General features: G+C 42.4%; 1 protein-coding gene across 1 annotated transcript; it reads left to right on the top strand.

Annotated features, from left to right (window-relative positions):
- Positions 1–1,245: 1,245 nt before the first annotated feature.
- On the top strand, positions 1,246–22,635 carry zgc:152891 (uncharacterized protein LOC767741 homolog). Its single transcript, XM_039018108.1, has 15 exons — positions 1,246–1,302; positions 1,990–2,149; positions 2,392–2,632; positions 2,904–2,985; positions 8,649–8,738; positions 8,874–8,989; positions 9,119–9,291; positions 9,537–9,680; positions 11,637–11,840; positions 12,758–12,844; positions 12,974–13,143; positions 13,415–13,536; positions 14,827–14,927; positions 15,116–15,286; positions 21,801–22,635. Exons 2-15 carry the CDS (start codon positions 1,994–1,996, stop codon positions 21,978–21,980), a joined length of 2,037 nt encoding a protein of 678 aa, XP_038874036.1. The 5' UTR covers positions 1,246–1,302; positions 1,990–1,993; the 3' UTR covers positions 21,981–22,635.
- Positions 22,636–23,202: the final 567 nt, after the last annotated feature.

Here is a 23,202-nt window from a genome sequence, read left to right as displayed (position 1 = left end):
ATACTTATGTAAATGTGATATTTCTGTTTTATTTTATTTTATACATTTGCAAACATTTCTAAAAAAACATTTTTGCTTTGTCCATTATGGGGAATTGTGTGTAGATTGAAGGGGAAAAAACGATTTAATCCATTTTAGAATAAGGCTTTAACGTAACAAAATGTGGAAAAAGTCGTGGGGTCTGAATACTTTCCGAATGCTCTGTACATATTCAAGTACGGGAATGTATTAGTCACAACAAAAATATGTAGGCAGATAACGGAAATATGAAGACCTATGACATGTTATGGCTTCTTTTATAAGACAACAGTAAATGAGAAATTGGTCAGCTATTAATTGACAAATAGTCTTACATTGAATGCTAGGCCTACCTTCCTACCCTGAGCTCATAATAAACAAATAGGCTACCAGACCAGTCTGCTTACCAAGAAACATTAATTCATGCCCTAAGCAAAGGAGGTATGCAAATTCATGTATAAGATTGTGTAAACAGATAGCAGGCCTATATCTGATGACTGATAATGAGTAGTAGCCTAGGTTAATAGTGACAGACCAGGAAGGAAGCAAGCACAAGATCCACCCACGCATTGGGTTGGATGAATGCAAGCAACCTGGTCTCAGAGCATTTTGTATTATTTTGTACTTAACCCAGAGACACTCCATTTAGCATGTTACGTTTCATATGGTATGTATTAATTTGTGGAGGTCCATTATCCAATTCGTATGATATTTTACGAATTACAATTAATATGATTTATTAAAAATGTTTCAAACGTATAATATTTTACAAATTTGCGAAATGTACAATATGTTACAAATTTGCAAAATGTACAATATGTTACGAATTTGCTAAATGTATTCTGTGTTACAAATTCCAATTTGGATAACATTAGCTAGGCTAGGGGTTAGGTTTAAGATTAGGAGTTAGGTTAAAGGGTTAGCTAACATGCTAAGTAGTTGCAAAGTAAAAAGTAGTAAGTAGTTTAAAAGTTGCTAATTAGCTAAACGTTGTCCGTGATGAGATTTGAACACGCAACCTTTGTGTCGCTAGACATTCGCGTTATATGCCCACCCATCCACCCCGACCAACTACCCTCCTTTTCTTTTTGCCTCAACTAACCTTCTGTCTTATGTAACCATACCAATACCAAACGTAACATTCAGTATCATACTAATTTGAATGTCCCGTATTTTCGTTTACTATGTTACGTCTAGTCTATGAGACCAACAAGTGTCTTTCGAAAAGGAACTCACTGGCAGTTGCAGTATGCTGTGTTTGTGTTCTTCATAGGAAAACAGTAGGTAAGTGTCTCTTATTATTCAGTTTCCCTTAGAGAATAGAACTTAACACCGGGTTATTAGGCAACTTTGCACTGTTGATTGAGTCATGATAAGTATACATAGGTTAAATTAAAGCTGCAATATGTAACTTTTGTCAATGTCATTCTCATTGAAAGCAAGTCTAAGAAGCCTTAAATCGGTTCCCGTTCTTAAGTTTCATTTTTGCATCTTTTACTTTCAGCTTCAAAAGTTGAAAATACAATATTTGGGGTCATTGAAAAGTTGTCACAGCTATTTAGATGGTACAATGACTTTCTACACTATACATTTGTTATTTTGTCACAAACTGAAATTGGGCAATTTCTGCATAGTGCACCTTTACATATTTATTTACCATAACCACACATGATGAATTGTAAAACTGTAAAATAGGCCTATTCATAACAAGGACTGTTATTATGGTATCAACGTGATCAAAGCCTATCATTGAAATGAATGTGCATTTAGCCATTTTTTTGTACTGCACATTGTGTATTGTACGATAGTGATATGTCAAGTCAGCATGGTTGACAAGTCATGAACAAGATGCAGCAATGGCCTGATGATTTCCAATTCAAATATCGAACACAGAAGAATGCCGCTCTCCTCAGTGCATGCAAATACGTGGTTTTGTGTGTGTGTCCGTCCGTGTACGTCTGTCATGGCCAGTGCCATGGAGGAATTTCAGGTGATCGTCCATACCTTACCAGCCCCCACCTCTGGAACATACAGCATCCTACGGCTCACTCTGATTGGCTCAGAGGGTGGCGAAACCCCGCCCATCTCAGTGAACGCTGGGGCCAACCAGCACCGCCTCCTACCTGGATCAGTGAGTTCTCTCTGTCTCCCTTGCTCCCCTCTATCTTTCTCTCGCTCCCCCATCTCTCTCTTACTCCCCCTTGCTCTTCCTCCTCTTTCTCCCCCCCCCCCCCCTCTCTCTGTCCCCCCTCTCTCTGTATATTAACCTGCAGTTTGTGTTGTCTAATAAAACATTATTTCATTTTAGATAGCTTTTCACGCAATTTCAAAGCGCTTTACCTAAAAAAAAAAATCCCATTATCCCTGTTCCAGGCCTGTGTGGTCAGAGTGTGGTCAGAGGTGGCACTGGGTCGAGTAGTTCTGGTCCGGCTACGGTTGGAGGCTCGGACGGGTTTCCCGGACCTGGACTGGCACTGCAGGGGGGTGGAGGTCCGGAGGCTGTGTGACAGACAGGAGGAAGGGGCGGGGCTACAGCACCAAGGGGCAGAGCACTTCCCTTGTAGCAGGTGGCTCCGGTCTGTAGATGGTGACGTGGAGCTACGGAATGGAGACAGTGAGAGTGTTTTATAAATTAACATTTTTAACATTTAAAAAAATAAATAAATCACATGGTCATACCACATATTACAGGAAGTGTGAGTAAGAGCTCTTTCCGTCACACTGATGAACTAGGCAATTTGTGAGAACTACATACTGTAACGTTACCATGGAAAGAGGAAGTGGTGTAGCCTTCATATTTGAATCATATATTCTCTCTCTCTCTCTCTCTCTCTCTCTCTCTCTCTCTCTCTCTCTCTCTCTCTCTCTCTCTCTCTCTCTCTCAGTGTGTCTGTTGAACTCAGAGACTGTGCAAACACTGAAGGACCACAGACTCAAAGATCTGCACACTAAACAGCAGCACATCAGGTATCGCAACTAAACCATAACAAAAGTCCTCTTACTATACACAACACTCCTCGTATCATCTTTTCTCTCCCACACATCTCCTTCGCTCGCTGTCAACACATCTCCTAACTCTACCACCAGGCACTTCCCAGCGAGCAAAAGGATTTGAAAAGACGTTGGAAATACGTATCATATGGACGTTGATAAAACTTATTTTACGGGTGTTGAAAATACATATTTTACAGACGTTGAAGTCACCACATTGAAAATTATTCTTTGGGTAGTTGTTTCTATGGACAAATTTCAACCGTACATAATTTATCTTACACCTACATGTCAATAAAGAAAACATTGACACATTAAAAAGTTATATTTCCAATTAAAACAGCAAAAGGGAGATCGCTCCCATCTGTCACTTACAGTGCCTTCAGAAAGTATTCATACCCCTTGACTTATTCAACATTTTGTTGTGTTACAGCCTGAATTCAAAATTGATTAAATAGATATTTGTTCTTATCCATCTACACACAATAGATAAGGACAAAGTGAAAACATGTTTTTAGAAATGTTGGCAAATTTATTGAAAATGAAATACAGAAATGTCTCATTTACATAAGTATTCACACCCCTGAGTCAACACATGTTAGAATCATGTGCAGCGACTACAGCTCTGAGTCTTTCAGGGTAAGTCTCTAAGAGCTTGGCACACCTGGATCGTACAATATTTGCGCATTCATTTTTTTTTTACATTCTTGGTTAAAATGGTAAATTATAATAAATTATTTATATTAACAGCATGGCGTGAAATGGAACAGTTAAATGATATGCGATGTCCAAATCTGGCTTCTCTATGGCTTCTGCATGATGAATCGGGACTCAGGGTGGGGACAGACAGCCCATCTCAGTATTGAGCGCAGTTCACAATGCATGTAGACCTATCATCTCATTATGGTAACTTTTTCTCTGGAGAGACCTGAAAATAGCTGTGCAGCGACATTCCCCATCCAACCTGATAGAGCTTGATAGGATCTGCAGAGAAGAATTTGAGAAACTTCCCAAATACAGGTGTGCCAAGCTTTTAGCGTCATACCCAAGAAGACTCAAGGCTGTAATCGCTGCCAAAGGTGCTTCAACAAAATACTGAGTAAAGGCTCTGAATACTTATGTAAATGTGATATTTCCGTTTTTTTATATACATTTGCAAAAATTTCTAAAAAACTGTTTTTGCTTTGTCATTATGAGGTATTGTGTGTAGATTGATGAGGGAAAAAACTATTTAATCAATTTTAGAACAAGGCTGTAACATAGCTAAATGTGGAAAGAGTCAAGGGGTCTGAATACTTTCCGAATGCACTGTCAGCTTACTAATTATACAATAGTCCCTATTATATTTCAAAGTTCTAATCATATTTGCTAGCCACATGCGCTTCACCAGAATCACGTGTTCTCTTCTGCGTTTTCATGGTTCATGGTTCATGGTTTGAACCAGTGTAATCAGTGGCAATTTTAGCATGTAAATCTTGGTGGTGCAAAGTCCCCACATTTTTTTTAGATGCATGCCAGCAAAGCCACTACACAACACAACACTACACTAAACAATGCATTAATTGCACTATAGCGGTGACAAACGGTGCCCACAACTGTTAGGTCCTACATAGAGCTGTCCCAACAGCAGAGCTTTCTTTTCAGCACCATGGAGTGAATCCTTACCACCGCTACACCTGGCTTTCAGCAGATTATTTGTTCAGCACTTTTGAAATGTACAGCGACAGAATTCAGAACATGGACCGTTCTTACAGTATTCTCCCAGTACATCAAGTCAAAACTGTAGGATAAATAAAGGGGGCATATAAGCAGACAATGAAAGCTCTTACAATATTCAATGTTGACATTTCTCTAAAACAGAATATAGGCTTCATGTGCACCACCAAGTCAGAACAGTAGGCTAAGTTATGAGGGGGAAAGGGACCAAATTATTAGGGTGAGGCACATAGGCTACTAACAGCTTACTACACAACATACACTTAGTATTACTTTCTTAGCTACAGACAATATGCATATCTCTCTGGCATATTACATAATTTATGCAGCAGCATACAATAAATGTTTGGACTCACCTTGTTGTGCTGTGCTCACTTTAACAGGAAGGTGGTGCGGCAGTCCTTCTTGTAGGCAAATTTTGTCATCAAACTTTGTCATCAAAGTCTGGCATTCTCTGCATTTAGGATGATTTCAGGACAACTGGGACCTCTGAAAAAAACAAGGTTGAATCATGACGTCAGTGATCTTCAGGTCGGAGCTCTAGAAAGAGGCCCGAGTTCCCGACTTGCAATTCCTAGTTGGATGACCGTTCAAAACGTATTTTCCCAGTCGGGGCTAGTTTTTTTCAGAGTTTAAAGTTGTCTTGAACTCACTGAAGTCTGAGATTTCCCAGTTCCGAGCTTCCAGTTGTTTTGAGCACGGCAAAAGTCATGCTGGATTGACAGCATGGGCAATTTTGAATGTTTATCCTTTTAATCTTGGAAAAGAGACCCTTAAACCCAGACTTGGACCACACACCCACTCAATTGAATAGCAGGCTAGTGATTGCTTTGCAATGCTTGCAATTAGCCACGGATTCCTTCCAAACCACTCATTGTTGAATTGCGATTTCCAACTTGTTGTGTAATGTTTCTGTCAAATGGTCGATGAGCACAAATAGCTTTTATCTATAATTTCTCTTCATATGACATGATTGAAAAGGATTTGCCAGTAGATTGTCGACTTGATTCATGATGATGACTGCTAGCTTGCTAGCTAAGATTTTAAAAGTATGATGTTGACATGAACAGTCCAATCAAAGCTATGGTAGATATAATGTGATATGCCATCATTTTATCTGTGGCCAATGACCTTGAGCATTCTTGGATGTGCACTTCTAATGTAAATCTACGGCAGCACCCAAGCGGCTTGAATTTTCGAGCTCTCCCCATAGATTTTGCGATGACGTCGTGACTCATGAGTGACAGAACACTGAGCCAATCACGACGCAACTAGAGAACATTACCAACCCCTACACACACATATTTTCCACTGGCTGCCCCACCACAGAACGCACTGAGCTAGGCTGAAACACCTGCATTTTGGAGCTGCCTTACTCAAGAAAACAAAATTGTTTGCAAACTTAGTGACACGTATTAATGCCAAAATAGCATGCAAAACAGGCAACAAACATGTGGGGCTCAAAACAGGTGGGGCTCTGCCGTGAATGGCAGGTTGCCACTGTGCATAATTCCAGTCCATATAATACAGTATAATACAATACAGCACAGTAATACAGTTCACACTAAAAAATATTTGCCTACTGGAGCTGGTTTCACGTATTTACCTAAGAGAACATATAGCTAGCTACATCTATGGGCTTTTATGTTTTTCTGTCTTGTGTAATGTACAGTAGCCTATATCATACAGAAAATGTATTGGATAACGGCACATTCATTTGGGCTTTTTTGGGCTTGGGCTCTTTAAATGTCGTTAATGTAGGGCTCATAAAATGTATTTAATATATGGCTCATCAGGCTCAGATTGCATCAGATTTTAATGTTCATGCTGATCTAATCAAACCCAGACATACAGTATTTACAGTGCATTCGGAAAGTATTCAGACCGCTTGACTTTTTCAACATATTCTTATTTTACAGCCTTATTCTAAAATTGATTAAATTGTTTTTTTCACTCATCAATCTACACACAATAACCCATAATGACAAAGCAAAAACACATTTTGGGAATTTTTGCCAAATTTGTTAAACATGAAAAGTATTCAGACCCTTTACTCAGTACTTTGTTGAAACACCTTTGACAGAGATTACAGCCTCGAGTCTTCTTGCGTATGACGCTACAAGCTTGGCAGGCCAAAGAGTTCAATCTTGGTTTCATCAGACCAGAGAATCTTGTTTCTCATGGTCTGAGAGTGCCTTTTGGAAAACTCCAAGCGGGCTGTCATATGCCTTTTACTGAGGAGTGGCTTCCCGTCTTGCCACTCTACCATAAAGGCATGATTGGTGGAGTGCTGCAGAGATGGTTGTCCTTCTGGAAGGTTCTCCCATCTCCACAGAGGACCTCTGGAGCTCTGTCAGATTGACCATCTGGTTCTTGGTCACCTCCCTGACACAATCCTGTCTCGCGCTCTACGGACAATTCCTTCGACCTCATGGCTTGGTTTTTGCACTGTCAACTGTGGGACCTTATGTAAACAGGTGTGTGCCTTTCCAAATGATGTCCAATCAATTTACCTAAGGTGAACTCCAATCAAATTGTAGAAACATCTCAAGTATGATCAATGGAAACAGGATGCACCTGAGCTCAATTTCAAGTGTCAAGGCAAAGGGTCTGAATACTTATGTAAATAAGGTATTTCTGTTTTTTATTTTTTATAAATTTGCTAAAAATCTAAACCTGTTTTCGCTTGGTCATTATGGGGTATTGTGTGTAATGTAAAAAGTTAGAAGGTCTGAATACATTCTGAATGCACTGTACATTGAGGTTACTTTAACTATAAATGTCTTCTTATGTAATCGTAGAAAGTGTGCATGTTCACCATAGTGTGCAAAGGTCGCAGGTCTGTGGAAATATTCACAATTGCTATAATAATCTACACAGAATCTCGAACAGCATTGATCACTTGTACCATGCACTTTAAATGTAATTTCAACTGCAAGTCATAACACATTAAGTTGTTGTATAAATACAAAATATCTGACATTGTATGTTGTCCTTTTAAATCGTTGAAAGCGCAATGATAACACATTCAGATAACAACTAAACTAAAGATCAGACATAGTTTTTCATTGGAATTTGGTTGTGCTTTAGATGGTTGAAAGCATAGTGATAACAAACTTCTGGCAGTCCTTTTTGAGTGGGTGAATAAAGGTTGAAATGTCATTGATCAACGTCTCAATCAAATATTACCCACATTTCCATGTTGAAATTACGTGTGGTGTGCTCAGTGGGATAAGTCTATGCTTGGGCCAAATCAAGGCAGGTCGGAACCAAATCGGAACAAATCTTCGTCCAAATCGAGGCTGGTCCAGACCGGACCAAATCAGATTTTTCTTTGAGCCAAATCAAGGCTGGTCTGGACCGGACCACATCTGATTTTTGGGGGGGCCAAATCAAGGCTGGTCTGGACCAGACCACATCTGAACCAAGTTAGGGCCAAATCAAGGCCGGTTTGGACCTGACCAAAATCACTGTGGATGTTGAAATCAATGCCAGGGCAGACTGACCAAAGTTCAACCACATTTTTTAAAACTTTATTTAACTAGGCAAGTCAGTTTAGAACAAATTCTTATTTACAATGACGGCCTATCGCGGAACAGTAGGTTAACTGCCTTGTTCAGGGGCAGGACAACATATTTTTACCTTGTCAGCTCAGGGATTCGATCCAGCAACCTTTCAGCTACTGGCCCAACACTCTAACCACTAGGCTACCTGCCGCCCCACTTTTCAAAACCCATGGAGGTCTTGCGTCAGTCGGTGCTCACTGGGTTTAGTGTTAATAACGTTCTAAAATCGGTGTTAGCATTATGGAGGTGTGAAGGTAGAACATTAAGGCTCATTCACACAAAGCCACTCTTACACGAGTCAAGTGAGTTTGCCTTTAGTACCAATAGTTTGATGTCATGTGGTGGTCTGCCCTGTAGGTGGAGGACGTTTGCTGAGGGGGTCCCTCACTGTGTGGACATGACCAGTCTGAAGGAACTGGGACCAAACCTCAGCTACACACGCCAGAGGTCAGCCCTTTGCTCTCAACGTTTTGTCTGCCCTCCACATTCTATTTGCCCTCCACATTCTGTCTGCCATCCACATTCTGTTTGTCCTCACCTCAACATTTGGTCTTCCCCTTCACATTGTATTTGTCCTCTCAGCCCAGGCATCAATCTGCAGTATCTAAGGGGTTTTGCTGAGAGAGCTGAATCCTGGAGTAGCTTTACTGAGCTGGAGACCATGTTCAGCCACAATGGGAGCCAGAATACTGTCGCTAGTATGTCATACACACACACACACACGCACACGCACACACACGCCAATTCTCACTGTCTGTCCTTTCTCTCTCTTTAACCCCCCAACCCTTGATTTCCTTCTCTTTTCTCTCCCTCCCCCTCTCTTGAAGAGTATGTGCAGGCCCATTGGGCTGAGGACTGGTTCTTTGGCTACCAGTGTTTGAACGGCTGTAACCCTCTCATGGTGCGACAGACACGCCTCCTCCCTCCCAACCTGTCAATCAACTCTGACATTCTCTGCCCCTTCCTTCCTGACGGATCCTCACTGGAACAGGAGCTAGAGGTGTGTGTGTGTGTCTATGTCTGCTGGTGAGTGTTTTTTTTTTATTTTGAGCTTTTATTGAAGAGATTGCAAAGCTCTGGAAAGATGGAACGCGACAGTCAAAGGGCAGTGGGCTGTATTTGACCACATGCTGACTCTGGCATACGTGTATCGGGGTCAGCGGCAGCAACCACTGGACCACACAGGTGTGTGTTGGGTTTGCACTGTGTGAAACTTCAAACTTCACCTTTGTGCGTTCACGGCAGAGAGGGTCTATTTTCCTGCTGGACTACGAGATGTTGGAAGGTGTCCCGGCCAACGTGATCAATGGGAAGCAGCAGTTTCTCGCCGCCCCGCTAGTCCTTCTGCACCTCAACCAGCAGGGGGAGCTCAAACCCATCGCCATCCAAGTGAGTCCGGTCCAATCATGTCTTTGGCTGGCTGGCTGGCATAAATACATACATACATACATACAGTACCAGTCAAAGGTTGGACAGACCTACTAATTCCAGAGTTTTTATTTATTTTTACTATTTTCTACATTGTAGAATAATAGTGAAGACATCAAAACTATGAAATAACACATATGGAATCATGTAGTAATCAAAAAAGTGGTAAACAAATCAAAATATTTTTTGTATTTTAGATTCTTCAAAGTAGCTACCCTATGCCTCGATGACACCTTTGCACACTCTTAGCATTCTCTCAACCAGCTTCACCTGGAATGCTTTTCCAACAGTCTTGAAGAAGTTCCCACATATGCTGAGCACTTGTTGGATGCTTTTCCTTCACTCTGCGGTCCAACTCATCCCAAACCATCTCAATTGGGTTGAGGTAGGGTGATTGTGGACACCAGGTCCTCTGATGCAGCACTCCATCACTCTCCTTCTTGGTCAAATAGCCCTTACACAGCATGGAGGTGTGTTGGGTCATTGTCCTGTTGAAAAACAAATGAAAGTCTCACAAAGCGCAAACCAGATGGGATGGCGTATCGCTGCAGAATGCTGAGGTAGCCATGCTGGTTAAGTGTGCCTTGAATTCTAAATAAATCACTGACAGTGTCACCAGCAAAGCACCCCCACGTTTCACAGTGGGAACATGCAGAGATCATCCGTTCATCTACTCTGAGTCTCACAAAGCCACAGCGGTTTGAACCAAAAATGTCAAATTTGGACTCCAGCGGTCTGTCTATTGCTGGTGTTTCTTGGCCCAAGCAATTTTTTTTCTTATTGGTGTCCTTTAGTAGTGGTCTCTTTGCAGCAATTCTACCATGAAGGCCTGATTCACGCAGTCTCCTCTGAACAGAGATGTGTCCGTTACTTGAACTCTGTGAAGCATTTATTTGGGCTGCAACTTCTGAGGCTGGTAATGAACTTATCCTCTGCAGCAGCTGTCTTGGACTCCCGAGTGGCGCAGCGGTCTAAGGCACTGGATCTCAGTGCGAGGCAGCAGTAGTATTAGAATCAATTACAGACCCTGGTTCGATTCCAGGCTGTTATCACAACCGGCCATGATTAGGAGTCCCATAGGGCGTCGCACAATTGGCCCAGCGTCGTCCGGGTTAGGGTTTGGCCGGGGTCATTGTAAATAAGAATTTGTTCTTAACTGACTTGCCTAGTTAAATAAAGCTTAAAAAATGTAAAAAGCAGAGGTAACTCTGGGTGTTCCTTTCCTGTGGCGGTTCTCATGAGAGCCAGTTTCATCACAGCACTTGAAGAAACTTTCAAAGTTCTTGAAATTTTCCGGATTGACTGACTTTCATGTCTTAATGTAATGATGGACTGTCGTTTCTTTTTGCTTATTTGAGCTGTTCTTGCCATAATATGGACTTGGTCTTTTACCAAATAGGGATATCATATATATACCACCCCTACCTTGTCACAACACAACTGATTGGCTCAAATGCATTAAGGAAAGAAATTCCACAAATTAACTTCTAACAAGGCACACCTGTCAACTGAAATGCTTCATGAAGCTGGTTGAGAGAATGCCAAGAGTGTGCAAAGCTGTCATCAAGGGTGGCTACTTTGAAGAATCTAAAATGTAAAATATATTTTGATTTGTTTAACACTTTTTTGGTTACTACATGATTCCATGTGTTATTTCATAGTTTTTTGATGTCTTCACTATTATTATACAACGTAGAAAATAGTAAAAATAAAGAAGAACTCTGGAATGAGTAGGTGTGTCTAAACTTTTGACTGGTAATGTACATACTGACAGGCAGTAATAAAGTAGATCACTTTATTAACCCAGAGGGGGATGCTATTACTAGTTTGATTCTACTAGTACTACTACTACTACTGTTACTGCTACTACAAAAATGTACAATTCTGAAACTATTGTACCACTAATTATACACACAGCTGCAGCAGGCCCCTGGTCCTCAGAACCCAGTGTTCCTGCCCTCTGACCCTGGCCCTGATTGGCTGTTGGCTAAGACCTGGGTGCGCTGCTCAGACTTCCAGTGCCACCAGCTTTCCTCTCACTTCCTCAGAACCCACCTGCTGGGAGAGGTGTGTTGCACTGCAACCCTCAGGCAGCTGCCAGAAGTACACCCTCTACACCAGGTAAATAGTATGTAATAAACAGGTAAATAGTAAATACAACAGGTAAAGTTCTAATAAGTACACCACCACTCAGTAGATCGGTGAAACATGCTGCAACCTGGATGTTTAGATGTAACATAGTAAACGTAAATATGTCTCCCTCCATTTAGTATGATATGTTACGAATTGCAATTCGTACAATATGTTACAAATTTGCAATAGTTATGATATGTTACGAACAGTGGAGGCTGGTGGTTGGAGTTATAGGAGGACAGGCTCATTGTAATGGCTGGAATGGAATTAATGGAACGAAAAACACGCCAAACATATGGAAACCACGTTTGACTCCGTTCCATTTCAGCCATTACAATGAGTCCGTCCTCCTATAGCTCCTCCCACCAGCCTCTACTGGTTATGAATTCCAATTTGTTGTGGCTAAAGTTAGCTAGGTAGCAGGGTGTCTAACGCTAACATTAGCTAGGTGGCTAACATTACCTGGGTTAAGGTTAGGGGAAGGGTTAGCTGACATGCTAAGTAGTTATCAAACAGCTAAAAAGTAGTAAGCATTTGCAAAGTTGCTAAAATTGTCCATGATGAGACTTGAACATGCAACTTCTGGGTTGCTAGACATTTGTGTTATACGCCCACCCATCCACCCCGAACAAACAACCTCCTTTCGTTTTGCCTTAAATAACCTTCAATCCTACATAAACATACCAAACGTAACATATCATACTAATTTGAGTGTCCCGGATTTACGTTTACTTGTTACGTATAGACCAGGCTGCGTAGGTGAAAGTTTAGTTAACCTCCTGAACCATCCAGAAGTCTTGTGAGCTCACATCTGTTTCTCTAGTACCTTGCAGTTGGAATTGAAATTTATAGAGCTGCCATGAGCCAGAATCTGACTGTTGTTATTATTATTATTATTGTTGCAGTTGTTGATGCCTCACATAAAAACCACACTACAGATCAACATCCAAGCCAGGGCCTCTCTACTGGCTGCCAACGGAGTGTTTGACAAGGTATGATCGTGTGTCTTGAAATGTTTGTGTGAGTTGCAATGTTTTAGTACACACATTTTCTTTGTACATATGCCTATAAATGTTTGCTAGTTTATAACCACAAAATTGCATGTTCCTGTTGTGTGTCAGAACGTAGGCTGTGGTCTGGAGGCGTTGCCTGTACTGTTGTCTCGAGCCACAGAGCGCCTGCGTTACCGCTCCCTTTGTGTCCCTGATGACCTGGCAGACAGAGGGATACACACACTCAAACACTGCTACTATGCACATGACGCACTGCGAGTGTGGAACGCACTGCACAGGTACACATATTCACGCAGGCATGCACACACACACACACAGCTACTACGCACACGATGCACTGCGAGTGTTGAACGCACTGCACAGGTACACACCCATGCACTCACACGCACACACACACACACAGAAATACAGTCATGCACACAATTAATTTACAGCTGTGATATCAATTCTCATAATCTGGCACACACTGCACAGGTACACACACATACAACACACTTCCTTTTTACAAGCACCATCATTACTGTTGTGTTTTGTGTGACGATGTGGCAGATTTGTGAGTGGCTGGGTGGATATGTATTACCTTGGAGACCAGGATGTGGAGCAGGACTCTGAGCTGCAGAGCTGGATCACTGAGATCTACACACATGGCTTCCTACAGCTCCCTCACTCAGGTCGGTGTGTGTGTTCTACCAATAACACCCTATGTGAAACTTACTGTTCAATAAAAAAGTAAAAGGTACTGTTCAATAATTTACACTATATATATACACACACACACACACACACACACACACACACACACACACACACACACACACACACACACACACACACACACACACACACACACTCACACTCACACTCACACACGCACACACAAGTACGTGGACACCCCTTCAAATTAGGGGATTCAGCTATTTCAGCTACACCCCTTGCTGACAGGTGTATAAAATTGAGCACACAACCATGCAATCTCCATATACAAACATTGGCAGTAGACTGGCCTTACTGAAAAGCTCAGTGACTTTCAACGTTGCACCGTCATAGGATGCCACCTTTCCAACAAGCCAGTTAGTCACATTTCTGCCCTGTTAGAGCTGCCCCAGTCAACTGTAAGTGCTGTTATTGTGAAGTGGAAACATCCAGGAGCAACAACGGCTCAGCCACAAAGTGGTAGGCCACATAAGCTCACAGAACGGGACAGCCGAGTGCTGAAGCGTATAGCGCGTAAAAGTCTGTCCTTGGTTGCAACACTCACTACCGAGTTCCAAACTGCCTCTGTAAGCAACATCAGCACAAGAACTGTTCGTCAGGAACTTCATGATATGGGTTTGGCAGCCACACACAAGCCTAAGATCACAATGTGAAATGCCAAGCGTCGGCTGGAGTGGTGTAAACGCTCACCGCCATTGGACTCTGGAGCAGTGGAAATGGGTTCTGTGGAATGATGAATCACGCTTCACCATCTGGCAATTTTACGGACGAGTCTGGGTTTGGCGGATGGCAGGAGAACGCTACCATAGTGCCAACTGTAACGTTTGGTGGAGGAGGAAAAATGGTCTGCGGCTGTTTTTCATGGTTCGGGCTAGGCCCTTTAGTTCCAGTGAAGGGAAATCTTAACGCTACAGCACACAATGACATTCAAGACGATGCTGTGCTACCAACTTTGTGGCAACAGTTTGGGGAAGGCCTTTTCCTGTTTCAGCATGACAATTCCCCTGTGCACAAAACGAGGTCCATACAGAAATGGTTTGTCAAGATCGATGTGGAAGAACTTGATTGGCCTGCACAGAGCCCTGACCTCAACCCCATCAAACACCTTTGGGATTAATTGAAACGCCGACTGCGTACATGAGAAGTGGTTTCTCAAAGTCTATGGCTGTGCATTTTTTGATTGTCAACTGAAATGAACTGACTATATAACTAACTGACTACATTGTTCCCCCTCCTGGTTCCCTCAGGTTGCCCACAGTCATTCCAAACCAAACCAGAACTCTCTCAGTTTGTTACCATGGTTATATACTGCTGCTCTGCGCTGCACGCTGCTGTCAACTTCTCTCAGGTAATTAACCCCTCAACATGATTAACCAATAAACTGTACCCATCAATCAATACAGTACGTAGGTCCAAATCTTCACTTAAGACACATACTGTATGGGCTCTGGTCAAAAGTAGTGTGCTCTAAAGGAAATATGGTATCATTTGTGACACAAACTAGGTGTTACCGATTCCCGTTCTTGTTCCCTCCAGGTGGATTTTGACCTGTGGATGCCCAACTGCCCAGCCTCCATGATGCACCCCCCTCCCCAGACCAAAGGCATGTTGACGGAAGACGAGATTCTCTCCATCCTCCCGGACGTCAACTCCACCTGCAACCTCCTCATCACTCTGTTCCTACTGTCCCAGCCTTCTGCCGACTACGTAAGACACACACACACACAGTTTCTGATGACTGATGTCCCAGCCCAATACTGACTATGTACGATCCAAATACCCTCTATCACTCTGAACTTCACCCAGTCCACTCCAATATCATCTTATGTCTCTTATCACAAGATGTCTCTCCATCCTCCCGTACACCAACTCCACCTGCAGCCTCCTCATTACTCTGCCCCTACTGTCCCAGCCCGCTGCAGACTACAGTGCATTCGGAAATTATTCAGACCCCTTGACCTTTTCCACATTTTGTTACGTTACAGCCTTATTCTAAAATTGATTCAATTGTATTTTTCCCTCATCAATCTACACACAATACCCCATAATGACAAAGCAAAAACTGTTTTTTAGAAATTTTTGCAAATGTATAAAAAAACCCCGGAAATATCACATTTACATAAGTATTCAGACCCATTACTCAGTACTTTGTTAAAGCACCTTTGGCAGCGATTAAAGCCTCAAGTCTTCTTGGGTATGACGCTACAAGCTTGGCACACCTGCATTTGGGGAGTTTTTCCCATTTTTCTCTGCAGATCCTCTGAAGTTCTGTCAGGTTGGATGGGGATCGTCGCTGCACAGCTATTTTCAGGTCTCTCCGGAGATGTTCGATCGGGTCCAAGTCCGGGCTCTGGCTGGGCCACTCAAGGACATTCAGAGACTTGTCCTGAAGCCACTCCTACGTTGTCTTGGCTCTGTGCTTAGGGTCGTTGTCCTGTTGGAAGTCTGAGGTCCTGAACGCTCTGAAGCAGGTTTTCATCAAGGATCGCTCTGTACTTTACTTCGTCCATCTTTCCCTCGATCCGGACTAGTCTCCCAGTCCCTGCCCCTGAAAAACATCCCCACAGAAAGATGCTACCACCACCATGCTTCACCGTAGGGATGGTGCCAGGTTTCCTCCAGACGTGACGCTTGGAATGCTGGCCAAAGAGTTCAATCTTGGTTTCATCAGACCAGGGAATCTTGTTTCCCATGGTCTGAAAGTTTTTAGGTGCCTTTGGCAAACTCCAAACGGGCTGTCATGTGCCTTTTACTGAGGAATGGCTTCCGTCTGGCCACTCTACCATAAAGGCCTGATTGGTGGAGTGCTGCAGAAATGGTTGTCCTTCTGGAATGTTCTCCCATCTCCACAGAGGAACTGTAGCTCTCTCAGAGTGATCATCGGGTTCTTGGTCACCTCCCTGACCAAGGCCTTTCTCCCCATATTGCTCAGTTTGGCCGGGCAGCCAGCTCTAGGAAGATTCTTGGTGGTTCCAAACTTCTTTCATTTAAGAATAATGGAGGCCACTGTGTTCTTGGGGACCTTCTTGGGGACCTTCAATGCTGCAAAAATCTTTTGGTACATATCTGTGCCTCGACACAAACCTGTCTCGGAGCTCTACAGACAATTCCTTTGACCTCATGGCTTGGTTTTTACTCTGACATGCATCGTCAACTGTGGGACCTTAAATAGACAGGTGTGTGCCTTTCCAAATCATGTCCAATCAATTGAATTTACCAGCAGTGGACTCCAATCAAGTTGTAGAAACATTTCAAGGATGATCAATGGAAACAGGATTGTCCTGAGCTCAATTTCGAGTCTAATAGCAAAGGGTCTGAATACTTATACTGAATGCTTATACTTAAATAAGGTATTTCTGTTTTTTATATTTAATAAATTAGCAAAAATGTATTGAAATCTGTTTTTGCTTTGTCATTATGGGCTATTGTGTGTAGATTGATGAAGAAAAATAATTATTTAGTACATTTTAGAATAAGGCTATAACGTAATAAAATGTGGAAAAACTCAAAGGGTCTGAATAGTTTCCGAAGGCGCTGTATGTACAATACACACACATCTTCATCAATTTCATTTATTTATAACGCCCTTTTTACATCAGCAGATGTCTCAATGTGCTTATACAGAAACCCAGCCCAAAACCCCAAGCTGCTAGTAATGCAGATGTAGAAGCACGGTGGCTAAGTAAAACTCCCTAGAAAGGCAGGAACCTAGAAAGAAACCTAGAGAGGAACCAGGCTCTGAGGGGTGGCCATTAAGGCCAGATCGTTATTCAAGATGTTCAAATGTTCATAGATTGCCAGCAGGGTCAAATAATAATCCCAGAGGGTAGAGGGTGCACTTTGGGTGGGATATAACCCCTGCCCCCACACACACCTAGAGATAAACAGACCACGAACTTACTACCCTGACACAAGGCTGAGTATAGCCCACGAAGATCTTCTCCACCGCACGTGCCTGAGGGTAGGCAAGACGGGACAGGAAGATTGCGTCAGTGACTCAACCCACCCAAGTCGAGTATAGTGGAAAAAAGACTGGCACGACATGACACACCCCTCAAAGGGACGGCATGGAAGAGCACTAGTAAGCCAGTGATTCCGCCTCCGTAATCGGGTCAGAAGCAGAGAATCCCAGTGGTGAGAGGGGACCCGGCCAGGCAGAGACAACAAGGGCGGTTCGTCATTCCAGTGCCTTGCCGTTCACCTTCGCACCCCGTGGCCAGACTACACTCAATCCTAGGACCTACTGAAGAGATAAGTCTTCAGTAAAGACTTAAAAGGTTGAGACAGAGTCTGCGTCTCTCACATGGATAGGCAGACCATTCCATAAAAATGGAGCTCTATAGGAGAAAGCCCCTCTAGCTGTTTGCTTAGAAATTCTAGGGACAATAAGGAGGTCTGAGTCTTGTGACCATAGCGAATGTGTAGGTATGTACGGCAGGGGCTAGCACTAGAGTAATATGATTACATTTTTGGTTCCAGTCAAGATTCTAGATTCTAGCAGCTGTAATTAGCACTAACTGAAGTTTATTTTGTGCTTTATCTGGGTAGCCGGAGAGTAGAGCATTGCAGTAGTCTAATCTAGAAGTGACAAAAGCATGGATGAGCTTTTCTGCATCCGTTTTGGACAAAAAGTTTTAGATTTTTGCAATGTTACGAAGATGGAAAAAAGCTGCCGTCTTGATATGTTCGTCAAGAGAGATCAGGGTCCATAGTAACATTGAGGTCCTTCACAGATCAAAACAGCAGATCTCTTTGTTTCTTGGGACCTAGAACTAGCATCTCCGTTTTGTCCGAGTTTAAATCTAAAACATTTGCCGCCATCCACTTCCTTATGTCTGAAACACAGGCTTCCAGGGTAGGCAATTTTGGGGCTTCACCATGTTTCATCAAAATATACATTTGTGTGTCAGCCGCATAGCAGTGAAAGTTGACATTGTATTTCCGAATGACATCACCAAGAGGTAGAATATATAATGAAAACAATAGTTGTCCTAAAACGGAACCTTGGGGAACACCAAAACGTACAATTGATTTGTCAGAGGACAAACCATCCACAGAGACGAACTGATATCTTTCCGACAGATAAGATCTAAACCAGGCAAGAACTTGTCCGTGTAGACCAATTAGGGTTTCCAATCTCTCCAAAAGAATGTGGTGATCGTTGGTGTCAAAAGCGGGAATAAGGTCTCGGAGCACGAGGACAGATGCAGAGCCTTGGTCTGACGCCATTAAAAGGTCATTTACCACCTTCACGGGTGCAGTCTCAGTACTATGATGGGGTCTAAAACCAGACTGGAGTGTTTCGTATACATTATTTGTCTTCAGGAAGGCATATGGTGCTGCACAACAGCTTTTTGAAAACATTTTGAGGGGAATGGGATACAGTGGCAAGAAAAAGTATGTGAACCCTTTGGAATTACATGGATTTCTGCATAAATTGGTCATCAAATTTTTATCTGATCTTCATCTAAGTCACAACAATAGACAAACATAGTGTGCTTAAACTAATAACACACAAATTATTGTATTTTTTCTTGAATACAGAATTTAAACATTCACAGTGTAGGTTGGGAAAAGTATGTGAACCCCTAGTCTAATGACTTCTCCAAAAGCTAATTGGAGTCAGGAGTCAGCTAACCTGGAGTCCAATCAATGAGACGAGATTGGAGATGTTGGTTAGAGCTGCCTTGCCCTATAAAAAACACTCACAAAATTTGAGTTTGCTATTCACAAGAAGCATTGCCTGATGTGACCCATGCCTCGAACAAAAGAGATCTCAGAAGACCTAAGATTAAGAATTGTTGACTTGCATAAAGCTGGAAAGGGTTACAAAAGTATCTCTAAAAGCCTTGATGTTCATCAGTCCACGGTAATACATTTGTCTTCTTGTCTATAAATGGAGAAAGTTCAGCACTGTTGCTACACTCCCTAGGAGTGGCCGTCCTGCAAAGATAACTGCAAGAGCACAGCACAGAATGCTCAATGAGGTTAAGAAGAATCCTAGAGTGTCAGCTAAAGACTTACAGAAATCTTTGGAACATGCTAACATCTCTGTTGACGAGTCTACGATATGTAAAACACTAAACAAGAATGGTGTTCATGGGAGGACACCACGGAAGAAACCACTGCTGTCAAAAAAAACATTGCTACATGTCTGAAATTTGCAAAAGTGCACCTCGATGTTCCACAGCGCTACGGGCAAAATATTCTGTGGACAGATGAAACTACAGTTGGGTTGTTTTGGAAGGAACACACAACACTATGTGTGGAGGAAAAAAATCCCATCCCAAATGTAAAGTATGGTGGAGTGAGCATCGTGGTTTGGGGTTGCTTTGCTACCTCAGGTTGCTATTATCAACAGAAAAATGTATTCCCAAGTTTATCAAGACATTTTGCAGGGGAATGTTAGGCTATCTGTCCGCCAATTGAAGCTCAACAGAAGTTGGGTGATGCAACAGGACAACGACCCAAAACACAGAAGTAAATCAACAACAGAATGGCTTCAACAGAAGAAAATGCGCCTTCTGTAGTGGCCCAGTCAGAGTCCTGACCTCAACCCGATTGAGATGCTGTGGTATGACCTCAAGAGAGCAGTTCACACCAGACATCCCAAGAATATTGCTGAACTGAAACAGTTTTGAAAAGAGGAATGGTCCAAAACTCTTACTGACCATTGTGCAGGTCTGATCAGCAACTACAGAAAATGTTTGGTTGAGGTTATTGCTGCCAAAAGGAGGGTCAACCAGTTATTAAATCTAAAGGTTCACATACTTTTCCTACCCTGCACTGTGAATGTTTACACTGTGTGTTCAATAAATACATGAAAACGTATAATTGTGTGTTATTAGTTTAAGCAGACTGTGTTTGTCTATTGTTGTGACCTGGATGAAGATCAGATCAAATTTTATGACCAATTTATGCAGAAATCCAGATATTTCCAAAGGGTTCACATACTTTTTCTTGCCACTGTATAGGAAAAGAGTTTACATTTTCCAGGTCAAGGTTTGATTTTTTCAGGAGAGGCTTTATTACTGCCACTTTTAATGAATTTGGTACACATCCGGAGGATACGGAGCTTTTTAATATGTTCAACATAGGAGGGCCAAGCACAGGAAGTAGCTCTTTCAGTAGTTTAGTTGGAATTAGGGTCCAGTAGGCAGCTGGAAGGTTTAGAGGCCATGACTACTTTTTTGAATGTGTCAAAGAACTTGAGTGTCTCCATTGATCCTAGGTTCTGGCAGTTCTGTGAAGACTCAGGCCAACTCAATTACGCAGATTCAAGGAGTCTGTAATTTGCTTTCTAATGATCATGATCTTTTCGTCAAAGTTCATGAATTCAACATTGCTGAAATGAAGGCCATACTCCCTTGGGGAATGCTCCTTTTTATTTAGCTTTGCGACAGAATCAAAAACACAATTTGTATTTCTATTCTCCTCAATTCGGTTGGAGAAGTAGGCTGATCGAACAGCAGTGAGGGCTCTTAGATACTGCACGGAGTTGTCTTTCCAAGCTAGTTGGAAGACTTCCAGTTTGGTGGAGCACCATTTCAGTTCCAATATTCTGGAAGCTTGCTTGCGGGCTCTAGTATTTGCCAAGGAGCTCATTTCTTTAACAAATGTTTTTTGTTTTTATAAGTGCGACTGCATCTAGGGTATTACGCAAGGTTAAATTTGGATCCTCAGTTAGGTGGTTAACAGATTTTTGTACTCCAACGTCCTTGGGTAGGTGGAGGAAGTCTGGAAGGGCATCTAGGAATCGTTGGGTTGTCCAAGAATTTATAGCATGGCTTTTGATCATCCTTGGTTGGGGTCTGAGCAGATTATTTGTTGCGATTGCAAAAGTAATAAAATGGTGGTCCGATAGTGCAGGATAATGAAGAAAAACATTTTAGATCCACAATATTAATTCCATGGGACAAAACTAGATACAGGGTATGACTGTGGCAATGCGTAGGCCCGGACACATTGGACAAAACCCACTGAGTCGTAGATGGCTCAAAGTATTTTGGAGTGGGTCTGTGGACTTTTGCATTTGAAGTACTGACAACTCATTTGAGAGCAGATTATTTGTTGTTATTGCATAATCTTGTGTCTCTTATCTGCTAAAATCTTGTCTTTTACATCCATCTCTTCTTTCGTCTCCTAGGTGCCTCTGTGTCAGTATCGTCTCTTATCTGCTAAAATCTTGTCTTTTACATCCATCTCTTCTTTCCTCTCCTAGGTGCCTCTGTGTCAGTATCGTGAGCCTGTGTTCAGCAGTGGCGCTCCTCACAGGCTGGTGGAGAAGGTGCAGGCCGAGCTCAGGGCCATTTCTGATGAGATCACAGACAGGAACAAGAAGCTGGAGCTGCCCTACGACTACATGTCCCCCGACCGCATCGAGAACAGTGTGGCCATCTGAGCTGCTGTGAATACACCCACACAGACACGCATGCACACACGTTATGTTCTATCCTCGTAGGGACCTAAAATTAATTTCCATTCAAAGTCCTATTTTCCCTAACCCTCAATTTAAAATAGCCTTTGTCCTCGTGATTTTAGGTCCCCACAAGGATAGAAGAACCAACCAATCCACACATGCACACACGGACCCCAAGGCGCGCGCACACACACACACTTCCAGCCACATGCACAAACATAAATGACAGCTTAAGGTTAAAAAAAGTGTTAAAACCTGCTCTATAATGATTTAACTCTATTAACCACAATGTTTCTTCAGTTTCTATGAATCACGCTTTGACGGTGTTAGTGCTGCACGGGTTTAATGGTTTTGATGAAAAGCAGCTAAACACAGCGATCAGGTAGTTCACTCTCCTCTCCTAATGTAAACCAGGAATCAACAACAACAGCAGAAAATAATACCGGCTGCATCTCAATAGGATATAGTGGCCTCCTCTCCTATTATCCTGTCCTTTTCTCCTCCATCTTTGCTGAGCGAGAGGTTGACTAGGACTTAGCTTTCCACCTGTTATGTTTAAAATGATTTCTTTAACATGTCTCCTCCCCTTCATATACACTGATTGAAGTGAATTTAACAAGCGACATCAATAAAAGATCATAGCTTTCACCTGGATTAACCTGGTCAGTCTGTCATGGAAAGAGCAGGTGTTCCTAATGTTTTGTACACAGTACACAGTACAAAACACACACACACACACACACACACACACACACACACACACACACACACACACATATACATATATGTATATATATATATACACATATATATACACATATACATACATATATATACACATACACACATATATGTGTATATATATATGTGTGTGTGTATATGTATAGTGTCTAGTTTGAGAAACAGACGCCTCACAAGTCCTCAACTGGCAGCTTCATTAAATAGTACCCGCAAAACACCAGTCTCAATATCAACAGTGAAGAGGCGACTCCGGGATGCTGGCCTTCTAGGCAGTGTTCCTCTGTCCAGTGTCTGTGTGCTTTTGCCCATCTTAATCTTTTTTTATTGGCCAGTCTGAGATATGGCTTTTTCTTTGCAACTCTGCCTAGAAGGCCAGCATCCCGGAGTCGCCTCTTCACTGTTGACGTTGAGACTGGTGTTTTGCGGGTACTATTTAATGAAGCTGCCAGTTGAGGACTTGTGA

Source organism: Salvelinus namaycush, chromosome 21 (genome assembly GCF_016432855.1).
Source record: "Salvelinus namaycush isolate Seneca chromosome 21, SaNama_1.0, whole genome shotgun sequence".
NCBI classification, from domain to species: domain Eukaryota; kingdom Metazoa; phylum Chordata; class Actinopteri; order Salmoniformes; family Salmonidae; genus Salvelinus; species Salvelinus namaycush.
Note: the sequence above shows the minus strand (reverse complement) of the source record. Positions and strands in the feature narration are given on the sequence as shown.